The sequence below is a fragment of the Dendrobates tinctorius genome, unplaced genomic scaffold (genome assembly GCF_039654945.1).
Source record: "Dendrobates tinctorius isolate UK_male_01 unplaced genomic scaffold, ASM3965494v1 ptg000060l, whole genome shotgun sequence".
Taxonomy (NCBI): domain Eukaryota; kingdom Metazoa; phylum Chordata; class Amphibia; order Anura; family Dendrobatidae; genus Dendrobates; species Dendrobates tinctorius.
Genome location: NW_027361728.1, coordinates 13124724 through 13139436, shown reverse-complemented (window position 1 = coordinate 13139436; position 14713 = coordinate 13124724). Strand labels below are relative to the sequence as shown.

Genomic DNA, 14713 nt, shown 5'->3' with positions numbered 1-14713 from the left:
ACAGACGGAATTGCCGAACACAGCCTATGTGAACAGAGAAGACGGGAGAGGTGGTCATTGGATTGAGTTACTAATTGCCCCCTTTTGAAGATCTGCTACATGACAAGCCTGTAATGAAAGTTTATATATGTATTTTTTTAATGATGTCGTGTACAGTATATATCTAGAAAGTATTTCAGTGGATGAAACAAAGCAGAAGAGATTCTTCCAGTGGTGATCAGATGAAGAATGCCTGTTATGTTCTCGCTTATTATACCTATGCCTTCCAGGTTGTCCTTGGTTCTAATTTTAATGAAATCTGATCTCATTCTCACAGGGCAGCCCTAGAAGACGTAGAAGGAGATGTATCCGAGCTTGAGCAGAAGCTTGACAAGGTAAATGTGACTTTGTTTTGCTAGAACATGTCGTCATATTTCCAGACATGAAGAAAAACAGTTTTGGCTATTTGCCTCTGTATACAATCCAACTTCTACCATCGAAGACTTCTGTCTTTTCAAGCAGTTAGCTCCCATTTTTTCAGGTATTCTTATTTCTATTAAAGTGTTTGCATTTCCTAATATATATCCTATTGACATGAAGTTTTGATCACTTGGAGTGTGGTAAGCAACCTCAATGGATCGCTAAGAGGAAGGGACATATGCGATCAAATGATGACTGCAACTTCAGCTCCGATGAGATTGGCCCATCTCTTCTCAGAGACTGTACCAACTCAAACACTTGCTGTGAGTTTGTGTAACCACTCTGAAGAGACATTTGTATTCCAACGTGTCTGCACACTGACGAATATGGGCAATGATGCTTCTCTCTGTAATTGACTGCTATTAAGATGGCAACCCCCAATGGATAACCCCTTGGTGAAGGAGCCAAGGAGGTGGAACCCTGCCCCTCACAGTGATCACCACCTGGGCCGGCAACTCTCCTCCATACTCAGTGATGCGCTTTCTTTCAGCTGGAAAGACATGAGAGCGCTTTAGCCGATCAGCAGGTGCCGATGGGCTGCAGTGCTTATGTTATTCCTGCTCTGTATTAATGCTAAGAGACGGACTGTGGATATGCAGCATTGAGTATGGAGGAGAAGCGCCAGTCTGGAAGGCGAGTAACTTTTTTTTGTTTCCCCTGGGTTCATTATAAAGGGGCTGTGTCGTAGGGGGAAGACCCTTAATTAGACCCCTGATAATGTAGTTGGCTGACAATAGAAACAGATACTGGGAGGCAGAAAGCAGACTAAACTTACAAGAAAAAACACTCTTAAGGCCCCTTTACATTTAGCGATGCACCAGCGATCCCGACAACGATACAACCCGGTCAGGATCGCTGGTGCATCGCTAAATGGTCGCTAGTGAGCTGCCACACAGGCAGATCTCACAGCGATGCAGCAGCGATACAGCGGTCGTTACTTACCTTTCAGACGCGGCGATCCTGACGTCCTCCCGCCCGCGTCCATGCGTCGCTCGTCGGCGCCAGCAGGAAGCCCAGCAGGAAGCGCCCGACGAGAAATGGAGCTGCACGATCTCGCGCGATCAGCGACGGACAGCGGGGGAGCCGGTCGGAGTTAAGTATCACACATAGCGATATTGCTAGCAATATCGCTGCTGCGTCACCAAATCGGTGATGCTTTAGCGATATTGCTAGCGATATCGCTATGTGTAAAACCCCCTTTAGGCCACATTCACAACTCAGTATTTGGTCAGTATTGTACCTCAGTATTTGTAAGCCAAATCCAAGAGCGGAACAATCAGAGGAAAAGTATAATAAAAAACATGTCACTACTTGTGAATTTTTCACCAACTCCTGGTCTTGGCTTACAAATACTGAAGTAGAACACTGACCAAATGCTGAACGTGTGCGTGTGGCTTTAGGCCTTATGTGTTACTGGCTGCTCGCTATGCATTTGAGAGCCAACACCCAGTCACACTCATTGCTCAAAATGAGTTTTCCAGTTTTCGAGAAGAAGTAGAACATAACTGATGACTGAGCAAAGTCTGTTATCTGCACTGATAAACATTGTGCTCTCTTCCTCCAGCTGGTGAAGCTCTGCATTGGAATGATCGATACGGGAAAAGCTTTTTGTGCTGCCAACAAACAGTTTATGAATGGAATCCGGGACCTGGCCCAATTTTCTAGCAAAGATGAAGTGATTGAAGTAAGCAGCATCTGCTCCTAAGAGAGGTCACATAGCCCCATGTCCTTCACACACTGTGCAGATATAGGCTCTGTGCTGTGTATGTGGATAACGAGGACAGAGGCTTATTGTGATGCAAGGTATTTGTTTTCTCCGGCTCGTCATACACCGCTGATGGCTTGAAAACTCTTCATCCTGACCCCACTTAGATATTTACACAGGACCAAGATGGACAGGGGAGTAAGCCACTGGCACACATCAAATGGTGGCATAGTTTGGATGAACATAAAAGAATATTAAATTTTGCATCTGCCATGAAAACAACCCATATATATTCGCTGTTTGTCCAGTCCTGCTAAATTCAGTGGACTCTGCCCACATTGATTTAATGTGTTTGACCACTTTTACAATAAAACTCCTTTAACCCCTTCCCGACGACGTGGCCAAATTTTCATTTTTGCATGTTAATTTTTTCTCCCCTTCTTCCCAAAGCCATATCTTTTTACATTATTATTTTACTCTGTCGCCTCATTGGGGGACACAGAACCATGGGTGTTATGCTGCTGTCCACTAGGAGGCGACACTATGCAAAATCACAGTGGTCTCCGAAGCCCGGCCACATGGAGGGAGGGTTTTAAGCGAGCTCAGTAATGACAAGCATGGAGGTCTTCAACAGATCCTCTGCTGTTATAGCAACCCATTGGCGACTCGTAATCACATCACGAGTTCACCGATGAACAGAGCGAATGATGCGCCCCTGTGCCGGCTTGGTGTTAATTCTGTTGTCAGTGTTTGACAGTGGCATTCAACAGGTTAACAATCAAACAATCACAGTCGGCACTTTGCACCACGTATGATTATTGAAGGCTGGTCCTGGGTGCAACACACCGCCGTGACCTGGTTATGAGGCAAGCTCACCGTGTGAGCCCTCTCCATACACGCACTGCCAACTTAAACCATCTATTTACGGCAAATGTCGGTAAGTGGTTAAAGGGGTTGCTTCATTCCCAGAATAGGCCACAAATGTCAAATAGCGCTTTATCCCCAGCACTTCAGTGCAAGTACCCTCATGCTTTATCTCATTATTCTGATAGTCTATTCATCAGTCTCATCTGACCTGTTGTGTGGTCTCTGAAAACGGAAGATAATTCTGATGAAGGTCTAGTGTTGGCCGAAACATCAAATAATTCTACATAGTGGATGTACCTCAGTTAATAAAACATTATTGATGTTTTTCTGCAATTAAGAGTGGCGTGCCGAATTCATTTTTTGGACAAATGTGAAATAGATATGAGTCCCACCCTTAGCACATGTGCGGCTACTAGTGATGAGCAAACGTGCTTGGATAATGTGTTATCCGACTATCTTAGGCATTCTTGAATAATATATTCAAGTCCCTGCGGCTGCATGTTTTACGGCTGCTAGACAACCGCAATGCATGCGGGGTTTGCCTAACAAATCTCTTCAGGGGTGTTCAATGGGATGTAGATTTGGACTCATTGCTGGCCACTTTAGAGCACTCTAGTGCTTTGTTTCCATCCATTTCTGGGTGCTTCTTGAAGTATGTTTAGGGTTATTGTCCTGCTGGAAGACCCATGACTTAGAACACAAATCCAGCTTTCTGACACTGGACTTTACGTTGCGACCTAAAATCCTTTGGTAATCTTCAGATCTCATGATGCCTTGCATACAGTCAAGGCACCTAGTGCCTGAGGTAGCAAAACAACCTCAAAACATCTTTGAACCTCCACTATATTTGACTGTAGGTAATGTGTTCTTTTTATTGCAGGCCTCATTCCGTTTTGGGTAAACAGTAGAATGATGTGCTTTACCAAAAAGCTCTATGTTGTTTTCATGTGTTCTCAAGACGCTGTCCATGAAGGATTTTGGTTACTCGCGGACATTTTGGCAAACTGCAGTTTTAGCTTTTTTTTTTTGTCTGTGTAAGCAGTGGGGTCTTCCTGGGTGTCTTGCCATATTGTTTCATTTCATTCAAACGGATAACTTGCATTGACACTGAGGCACCCTGAGCCTGCAGAATAGTTTGAATTTCTTTGGAACTTGATTATCACTGCTTATCCACCATCCACACTATCCTGCATTGCAAACTTTCATCAATTTTTCTCTGCCGTCCATGTTCAAGGAGACTAGCTACTGTTCCATGGCTTGATTGTGTTGCGCAAAGGAAAATCAAGATCTCTGGAGATAGACTTGTAACCTTGAATTTGCTGATATTTTTCAACAATTTTGGTTCTTAAGTCCTCAGACAGTTCTATTCTCCTCTTTCTGTTCTCCATAATTAGTTTGGCACGCACAATGCAAAGATTGAGTCAACCTCTCTCCTTCTTATGTGGTTTCAGGTGTGATTTTTCATATTGTCCACACCTATTACTTGCCACAGGGGAATTTTTTTCATGCATGTGTTGCTCATTCAAAGTTGTTGACCCACAATTTTGGAAAGGTGTCACCAATTTTGCTCGGCCCTATTTTGTGGTTTTGTGTGAAATTATGTCCAATTATATATATATGTTATTAAAGACGTTATTTTTATTCTATATCCCTTTGCATTCTAATGAAACAAAGTACAGCGGTTGCTGGTTTAGGTAATATATTAGGTATATTATTGTGATAATGTTAACACCTTCGCATATATGTAAATAGTGGCCATAACCAAATGGAGGCTATCTGTGTCAGTGTGGCTTTATATCTGTTTTACTATGTGTGTACTATCTTTACAGCGCAGCCTGACAAAGTTTTCAGACAGTCTGCAGGAGATGATCAATTATCATAATGTAAGTCAAGCTTTTATTTGTTGTTCTTTAACTTCCCTTTTGCAGGATTTAAATGGGAGAAAATGAATCATTCTTATTAAAGCATTTCCTCATATAGTTACATGTTGAAAGAAGTTATTACTATCGTAATTGGTTTTTTTTTTAAGTGTTACTGCTTTATGTTTTGAATGCAAGAAGCAGGGCTGTGGAGTTCGGTAAGCCATGCCTACAAACCGCTCATTTTCCCTAACGCCGACCCCACAGCACTGGTCACTACTGAGCATGTGCATAAAGTGCAGCACAGATTCATCTCCACTCCGACCCCACAGCACTGGTCACTACTGAGCATGTACATAAAGTGCAGCACAGATTCATCTCCACTCCGACCTCACAGCACTGGTCACTACTGAGCATGTGCATAAAGTGCAGCACAGATTCATCTCATCTACGACTCCACAGCACTGGTCACTACTTAGCATGTGCATAAAGTGCAGCACAGATTCATCTCCACTCCGACCCCATTGCACTGGTCACTACTGAGCATGTGCATAAAGTGCACCACAGATTCATCTCATCTACGACTCCACAGCACTGGTCACTACTTAGCATGTGCATAAAGTGCAGCACAGATTCATCTGCACTCCGACCCCACAGCACTGGTCACTACTGAGCATGTACATAAAGTGCAGCACAGATTCATCTCCACTCCGACCCCACAGCACTGGTCACTACCAGCATGTACATAAAGTGCAGCACAGATTCATCTTCACTCCGACCCCACTGTACTGGTCACTACTGAGCATGTGCATAAAGTGCAGCACAGATTCATCTCCACTCCGACCCCACAGCACTGGTCACTACTGAGCATGTGCATAAAGTGCAGCACAGATTCATCTCCACTCCGACCCCACAGCACTGGTCACTACTGAGCATGTGCATAAAGTGCAGCACAGATTCATCTCTGCTAAGAGCCCAGATCCTTACATCAGGAACAGAACAGACATTTATAGGACATTTCATAACACATCCTGCACTGAACTACTGTACCCAACTTATTATATATTTTAGGAGTCGATCCACTAATATGGACTCCGACTCCACAGCCCTGGCATGAAGGATCCATGGCTCTTGAACCTTGCTTTTTTGTGTGTGCTGCTCCACAATATAGCATTGAGACGTGCCTTCTTTTTATTTTTTTAACACTTATGGAGGACTTTACCAGGTCACCAGCTGCAATAGCAATGGCAGCCCATTGGTACCCTGCAGTTTGGCCATGGGAAGAACTGATTAACAGTAAGGACGAGCGGACCCATGGAAGTTCAAAGTTCAGTTCGGGTACCAAAACTGTACCCGATCTTGAACTAGAACCTGAACCACATTGAAAACAATGGAGACCCGAACTTTGGATCTGGAAAAAAAAATTATCTCTCGCTCGCTCTTTTTTTCACACTTTTTTTTTTTTTTTCCTCTCTCGCTTTCTTTTTTTCTCTCTTTTCTCTGCATCTGACTTCCCCTGGAACTCCAAACATTGTCCGCGATATTTAAGGTTTTGGACATCAGGTATTGTTGCAAGCTCTGATCGCTGCTGTTAGTCAGCACCCAATGTGTGCAGCAGGCTTAGACCATTCCACTCTGTCCCCAACATAATAGTATAACTTTTGTATGAAAAGGGGTTACCCTTGAGCATTATTTTGCTTTTATATTTGTGATAAATTGTAGCTAAAATTTGATCATTATATTAGAGCGAGGGATGATCATTAATGGGATTTTTCCCTTTCAGATAATGTTCTGCCCTGGCTGCATTTTGTTATAAAGTAACAAACTACGTTGTACTCACTGTCCCGAGGTCCAGCTGCAGTCTCGGTCACTGGCATTGCCTACGATGCTGACAGTGCGGCAGCCAATCTGTGAGCTCAGCGGCTCTGAAAGGGCGTTCCGTGTGGCAGAGCCACTTAAGCTCACTGGTTGCTGCGCCGTCGTACGCAATTTAAGCGCTGCAGCCAATGCTGGTCACTGGGAGCAGCTCCAGAGACTCCACGCTGGATCCCGGAATGGTGAGCACAGTGTGGTTCGTAATTTCTTAGCAAGCTGCAGCTGGGGGAAAATCATTGGCCGAAAGCGCACAACCCCTTTAAGTCTCTGTGTTTGCAGTGTATATTCTTTGTGTACACCGGTTATATCTGTATATTAAAGACACTTGTTTTGAAGGGGTTGAATAGTTCAGAGATTGCAGCAGTCACTAATAGTCGGACTTTGTGGTGGATTTTGTAGAAACCAGTTGTTTTTATATTAGCTGTGTTGAGATTTATAAATCCGTTCTTGTTTGATTTATTGCAAACAGCAGAAGGTTTGTCAATTTTGGAAAAAAATAACTTGCAATGGGGTTTGAATAATTTTGTGTGCAGTGTTCTCTCATCGTCTAACCCGGACATGTGACTCCAGCCTTGTATATAGATTTTATATAAAAAGTAAAGGAAAAATGCAAACTTTTTATGCTAATTGCTATACATTTTTCCTTTTTCTAAACAGCTTGACCTTTTTTCTGCAATTTTACTTGCTACTGTCTGATCTGTATGCCAGAGATCTGTCATTGATGAATTCCAGTATTGTTTGCTGGCCTGATTCCTGGACTGAGCAGATAATGTCTGAGGAAACAGGATATCTTCCCTGGAACCAGAGGGAAGGAAACTGTTACACTTAGTGTTTGCTTACTCTTACTCCTACTTGATGAATCTTGTACCTCTAAAAGGTTTCTTATTTTCAGCTGTTTCAGCCCATAGACTTGGTGTAATATAAACTACCAAACTGAGCTTTACTTCCCTTCATGAGACCAGTGCTGCCTCCCTGAGCTTTACTTCCCTCCCAGAGACCAGTGCTGCCCCCCTGAGCTTTACTTCCCTCCCAGAGACCAATGCTGCCTCCCTGAGCTTTACTTCCCTCCCTGAGACCAGTGCTGCCTCCCTGAGCTTTACTTCCCTCCCAGAGACCAATGCTGCCTCCCTGAGCTTTACTTCCCTCCCTGAGACCAGTGCTGCCTCCCTGAGCTTTACTTCCCTCCCTGAGACCAGTGCTGCCTCCCTGAGCTTTACTTCACTCCCTGAGACCAGTGCTGCCTCCCTGAGCTTTACTTCCCTCCCTGAGACCAGTGCTGCCTCCCTGAGCTTTACTTCCCTCCCAGAGACCAGTGCTGCCTCCCAGAGACCAGTGCTGCCTCCCTGAGCTTTACTTCCCTCCCAGAGACCAGTGCTGCCTCCCTGAGCTTTACTTCCCTCCCTGAGACCAGTGCTGCCTCCCTGAGCTTTACTTCCCTCCCTGAGACCAGTGCTGCCTCCCTGAGCTTTACTTCCCTCCCTGAGACCAGTGCTGCCTCCCTGAGCTTTACTTCCCTCCCTGAGACCAGTGCTGCCTCCCTGAGCTTTACTTCCCTCCCTGAGACCAGTGCTGCCTCCCTGAGCTTTACTTCCCTCCCTGAGACCAGTGCTGCCTCCCTGAGCTTTACTTCCCTCCCTGAGACCAGTGCTGCCTCCCTGAGCTTTACTTCCCTCCCAGAGACCAGTGCTGCCTCCCAGAGACCAGTGCTGCCTCCCTGAGCTTTACTTCCCTCCCTGAGACCAGTGCTGCCTCCCTGAGCTTTACTTCCCTCCCTGAGACCAGTGCTGCCTCCCTGAGCTTTACTTCCCTCCCTGAGACCTGTGCTGCCCCCCTGAGCTTTACTTCCCTCCCAGAGACCAGTGCTGCCCCCCTGAGCTTTACTTCCCTCCCTGAGACCAGTGCTGCCTCCCTGAGCTTTACTTCCCTCCCAGAGACCAGTGCTGCCTCCCAGAGACCAGTGCTGCCTCCCTGAGCTTTACTTCCCTCCCTGAGACCAGTGCTGCCTCCCTGAGCTTTACTTCCCTCCCTGAGACCAGTGCTGCCTCCCTGAGCTTTACTTCCCTCCCTGAGACCTGTGCTGCCCCCCCCTGAGCTTTACTTCCCTCCCAGAGACCAGTGCTGCCCCCCTGAGCTTTACTTCCCTCCCAGAGACCAGTGCTGCCTCCCTGAGCTTTACTTCCCTCCCTGAGACCTGTGCTGCCCCCCTGAGCTTTACTTCCCTCCCAGAGACCAGTGCTGCCCCCCTGAGCTTTACTTCCCTCCCAGAGACCAGTGCTGCCCCCCTGAGCTTTACTTCCCTCCCAGAGACCAGTGCTGCCTCCCTGAGCTTTACTTCCCTCCCTGAGACCAGTGCTGCCCCCCTGAGCTTTACTTCCCTCCCAGAGACCAGTGCTGCCCCCCTGAGCTTTACTTCCCTCCCAGAGACCAGTGCTACCTCCCTGAGCTTTACTTCCCTCCCTGAGACCATTGCAGCCTCCCTGAGCTTTACTTCCCTCCCTGAGACCAGTGCTGCCTCCCTGAGCTTTACTTCCCTCCCTGAGACCAGTGCTGCCTCCCTGAGCTTTACTTCCCTCCCTGAGACCAGTGCTGCCCCCCTGAGCTTTACTTCCCTCCCTGAGACCAGTGCTGCCTCCCTGAGCGTTACTTCCCTCCCTGAGACCAGTGCTGCCCCCCTGAGCGTTACTTCCCTCCCTGAGACCAGTGCTGCCTCCCTGAGCTTTACTTCCCTCCCTGAGACCAGTGCTGCCTCCCTGAGCTTTACTTCCCTCCCTGAGACCAGTGCTGCCTCCCTGAGCTTTACTTCCCTCCCTGAGACCAGTGCTGCCTCCCTGAGCTTTACTTCCCTCCCTGAGACCAGTGCTGCCTCCCTGAGCTTTACTTCCCTCCCTGAGACCAGTGCTGCCCCCCTGAGCTTTACTTCCCTCCCTGAGACCAGTGCTGCCTCCCTGAGCTTTACTTCCCTCCCTGAGACCAGTGCTGCCTCCCTGAGCTTTACTTCCCTCCCTGAGACCAGTGCTGCCCCCCTGAGCTTTACTGCCCCCCTGAGCTTTGATTGGCTGCAGCGTGGACGCCATATCGTCACTGCTTCGGCCAAGCACTCAGCGGCTCATTCCGTCCGTATCAGTACAGGCGGAGGGACCGCACTAGAACCTGGAGGGCAAATTGTTTAATGTCACTTATCCAATAGTACAATGTACTATAATATTAATTATGTAAGTATTTGCCACTAATACTTCTTTGGTTACTCTATTTGTCTTTTTTGTGATTATTTAATAATTAGTATATTTTTATAGTGGCCCATTGATAGAACGAAGAAAATCCATATTAATGTGACTAGCATTGTCTAGGAAGTACAAAATAATGTGATTTAAAAAGTGCATCTCTTATTTGCCACTTAGAATTTTTATTTTTTTGTGAGGCCACATTCTGTAACATTGCATTGCTTTCCCGTGAAAGTTTTTTTTTTTTTTTTTTTCTCCATTTACTTTGTGCCATAAACCATCATGTGACCCCCTACACCCAATTAGTGGCTGTGAAGTTTAAGCACTACTACTACGTATTATATGGCATTTTTTTTAAACAAGTTTAGATGACCGAACAGCCCCTTTACACGGATCAAATGCTCTTTTCCTATATCACTTCAGAGCAACATTTTTTTTGTTATTATTTCAGATCCTTTTTGACCAAGCCCAAAGATCAATCAAAACACAGCTCCAGACATTTGTGAAAGAGTAAGTTGTTGCATTTGACATTTGATCTGTTTTTCTTTCCCTACAGTGGTAAAATTTACACTTTCAAAAGAAGATAATTTGTATATATGTTTTTAGAAGAGAGAGTAGAATTATTGTACAGAGGTTTGAAGTCCTGTTCCAAACCATTACTAAAGTGAGAACATGTCTGCACAAGTTGGCAAAAATCTGGTCATTTTCTAGCAATGTTTTATTTAATAGAGATGTATAACTGTTGTTGGTGGCAGCAAAGCTTCTGAATACTGCAACATAAAGGGGTATTTTCAAGTTTAGAAATTATCCATATTTATTAGATAGGGGATACTTCTGATCCGACCACTAGCACCCCACCAATCCCCAGAACCGAGCCTTGAGCACCCTTTGTGAATGAAGTGATGGTTGATCATGCACACTTTCTCTCCATTCATTCTTACGGGAGTGCTGAAGACCACCTGATGAGGTGCTCAGATACCTCGGTGGTCCCACTAAGAATTAATGGAGCGGCACTGCATATGATCGACTACAGCTCCATTCGCAGGGGCTCTTCGGAGCCTCAGTTCTGGGCATTCATGGGGGTCCCCAGGGGTTTCACACTCTGAGAGTGAGAAGCTAACCCCTAACTTATGGATAGAGGATAACGTTCAAGCTTGAGAATACGCCTATAAGTCTGACTGCATTATGGTAACCAGCCATAGTGCGGTGAAGGATTGTTTAATGTCCAAAAACATGTAATAGTTATGTAATAAAGTAGAATACAGAGTTTACTACCAAAATAAATATTTCATAGAATTTAGCACGCCAAGCATACAAACCTGAGCTTTTGCTTTACAGGGATCTCAGAAAGTTCAAAGATGCTAAAAAGCAGTTTGATAAAGTTAGCGAGGAAAAAGAAAATGCACTTGCAAAAAATGCCCAGGTGCCACGAACTAAGCAACATGAAGTTGAAGAAGCTACAAACATCCTGACAGCAACACGGAAATGTTTCCGGCATATTGCCCTGGATTATGTCTTACAGGTGATTTTTGTTTTGTTTTTCTTAAGTGGTCAAATGCTGACCTGGAAGTTCTTGGCATTATCTGTCTGATCTTTATTAACAACTGATCATTGATGCGTAGACTTTAGTAAGGAACACATACATAAAAGGCTTTTGTCAGTAGATCCAATGATATATTCCAGGGAAATCCACATTTTCTTAATATGTAAATGATCCAGTAAGATTTATGGGCTGACTTAGATCTCCCCAAGAAATTGCCCCCAGAGTTTATTTTAAATGAAAGGGTGTATGACTGAAAGTAACATAGTAACATAGTAATTAAGGTTGAAGGAAGACTTTAAGTCCATCTATTTCAACCCATATCCTATCCTAACCTGCCCTAACATGTTGATCCAGAGGAAGGCAAAAGAAAACCATGTGACAAACAGTAAGCTTCACATTGGGGAAAAAAATTCCTTCTGACTCCACATACGGCAATCAGACTAGCTCCCTGGATCAACGCAATATCAAGGAAACTAGTGTATATACCCTGTAACATTATACTTTTCAAGAAAGGCATCCAGGCCCTTCTTAAATTTTAGTAGGGAATCACTCATTACAACATCATACGGCAGAGAGTTACATAGTCTCACGGCTCTTAGAGTAAAGAACCCGTGTCTGTGATTATGATTAAAGGCCCCGTTACACATAACGATGTCCCAGTGATCCCACCAACGATCCAACATGGATGGGATCGCTGGGACATCGTCAGGCTGACCGCTAGTGAGCTGTCACATAGACGGCCCCTCCAGCGATCAGGACTTGCTGGTTTCCAATGTAAACATCGGGTATCTAACAGCCGCGCTGCTCTTAGATATCTGATGTTTACATTGGAAACCAGCGTCGCTGATCGTTGGTCTCTCGCTGCCACACGCAGCGATGCGTGCTGGCCAGCGGGAGACCAGCTATCTAAAAATGGCCCTGGACGATCAAGCGCGATCAGCAATACCCGGTAGGGGGGCCGGTCGCTGATCCCCCGTCACACACAGCGATCTCGCTGTGTGTGACGGGGCCTTAAACCTTCTTTCCTCCAGACATAGAGGATGCATTTGTACAGTATTACTAAGAACTCTGTATGATTTAAATGCACTTTTGATTTTTACTTATTTAATTATAGCAGGGTTTTTTCATTTTGTCTTTTGTAGCTTTTGTATGCTTTATGGCCATGTGAACATGCATTTATATGCTGCATGTGTACCAACTCAAACCAAGCTCAATTTTTGTGCTTTTTCTTTGTATTTTTGCATTCTGTGCAACCTGGGGTGTGGCCTCCCTCTCCTGAGCTGGAAATTGTATTTAAAGGCTTCCCCTGACTGGTGTCCACTGGTTGGGACCCGGTCCTTGTCTGCCCTTATTCACACAGACGTCAACTTTGACACATGATAAGGTTATTAATACTAGACAGTGTAGGACCGCCCCGACCACAGAGTCACCTTGTCGATGGTGGGACGGCTTTTATGCTATGTTTGATCAAATACAGTATTACTAAGAACTCTGTATGATTTAAATGCACTTTTGCTTTTTACTTATTTAATTATAGCAGGGTTTTTTCATTTTGTCTTTTGTAGTTTTTGTATTAATTGAGACATAGTAGGTTAAATTTTTTTGAATATCCATATTGAATCAGGAGCCCCATATAATGCTCCATACAGTTCATGATGGTCCCATAAGATGCTCCATATGAAATACACCCCATATAATGCTGCACAAAGGTCAATAATGGCTCCATAGAATATGCCCCATATGCTGCTCCATAAAGGTTATGGCCCTATAAGACGTTCCATAGATTATGATCCCATAAAGATGCTCCATAGATTATTCCCTCATAAGATGTTCCATAAAATGCTCCATAGATTATGCCCCTACATGCTGCTCCATAGAATATGCCCCCATATGCTGCCCCATAGATTATGCCCCATATGCTGCTCCATAGAATATGCCCCCATATGCTGCCCCATATGCTGCTCCATAGATTATGCCCCCATATGCTGCTCCATAGATTATGCCCCCATATGCTGCTACATAGAATATGGCCGCAAGCTGACGTAGGCGGAGCTGAGCGGAGGAGGTGTAGCAGTGGGCGGAGCTTCACGGAGGAAGTCCGCAGCTCTGCCATACGAAAGTCTGAAACTAGCCTAGCACTTCTAAAGCTTACATCTCATGGTAGCCAGTGTGGTGGGAGAGGAGTGCAGCTGAGCTGACAGCACTATGAGATGAGAGCTAGAATTGTAGATATGTTTGTAATGAGACAAAGCTCAGCTCTGTTGTGCTGTGTTAATTATAATCATACATGGATCTCCAGTGAGATCATAGGAGCAGACCTTCAGTCTGTATGTTTCTCATGCTAGTAAAACTTCCTCATGTAAAATAAATTACGGAGGCAGATTTTCAGGGAGATCTGTGTCCTGCCCATATATCTTAAGCCCTCTTTTACATATTAAGAAAAACATGGATTTCTCTGGATTAATACATTGAATCGCAGATATCAAGGTATCATTTTATTCAACTTTCTATGATCTGTATACTCATACAAACAGTTTAGGACGGTTGTTCCCACTGACAAACTCCTGTAATGTTAGAGCTTAATACCTTTTGGGTAATCTAAGTCACATTTGTCTACTTTTCTTGTCAAGTAATTAATGTTTTTTGTGTTCATTTACTTGCAGAACGGTAACTATAACTACATTACATTGCTCATCTAATATACATGACAAAATGGGGGTTGCACTATAACTAACCAGCTCTTCTTATATTGGCCAATGTAATGGCCTTTTAATTTTTGCTTTCTAGATCAATGTGCTTCAATCAAAAAGAAGGTCTGAAATTTTAAAATCTGTGAGTATAGAAGGAATCATTATATAATGCTCTAATCACATCTATAGATTGTGCATAGCTTTTGATTCCTATAGCAGTGGGGATTAATGGTTTACATGAATGCGCAAATGCTTAGAAAAAATGTTAGACTAAGGCAAAAGTAATGAATCAAACTAACTAAGAAAAGTTTTGTAATGTATAATTTTACAGAGAAATGCAGCTTTGTCTATTTCTTTTAAGTTAGAGTAGGAGACTGCAAGTATAGGGGCTTAAAGGGGTTGTCCTCCTTTTGGGGCAATTGGAGTTCATTAAAAGTTTTGCACTGTGTGCTTTCTATAGCTGCTGTTTTACACTGTCTCTTCCAGGAAGCAGA

General features: G+C 44.5%; 1 protein-coding gene across 1 annotated transcript in view; it reads left to right on the top strand.

The window, feature by feature from the left end:
• ACAP2 (ArfGAP with coiled-coil, ankyrin repeat and PH domains 2) overlaps positions 1 to 14713 on the top strand; it is a 182906-nt gene that overhangs the window by 45907 nt on the left and 122286 nt on the right. Inside the window, exons 2-7 of the mRNA XM_073578696.1 lie at positions 317 to 374; positions 2024 to 2143; positions 4861 to 4914; positions 10438 to 10496; positions 11325 to 11508; positions 14317 to 14361. Of these exons, the coding sequence (XP_073434797.1) occupies positions 317 to 374; positions 2024 to 2143; positions 4861 to 4914; positions 10438 to 10496; positions 11325 to 11508; positions 14317 to 14361 (520 nt within the window). The remainder of the gene's footprint in view (positions 1 to 316; positions 375 to 2023; positions 2144 to 4860; positions 4915 to 10437; positions 10497 to 11324; positions 11509 to 14316; positions 14362 to 14713) is intronic.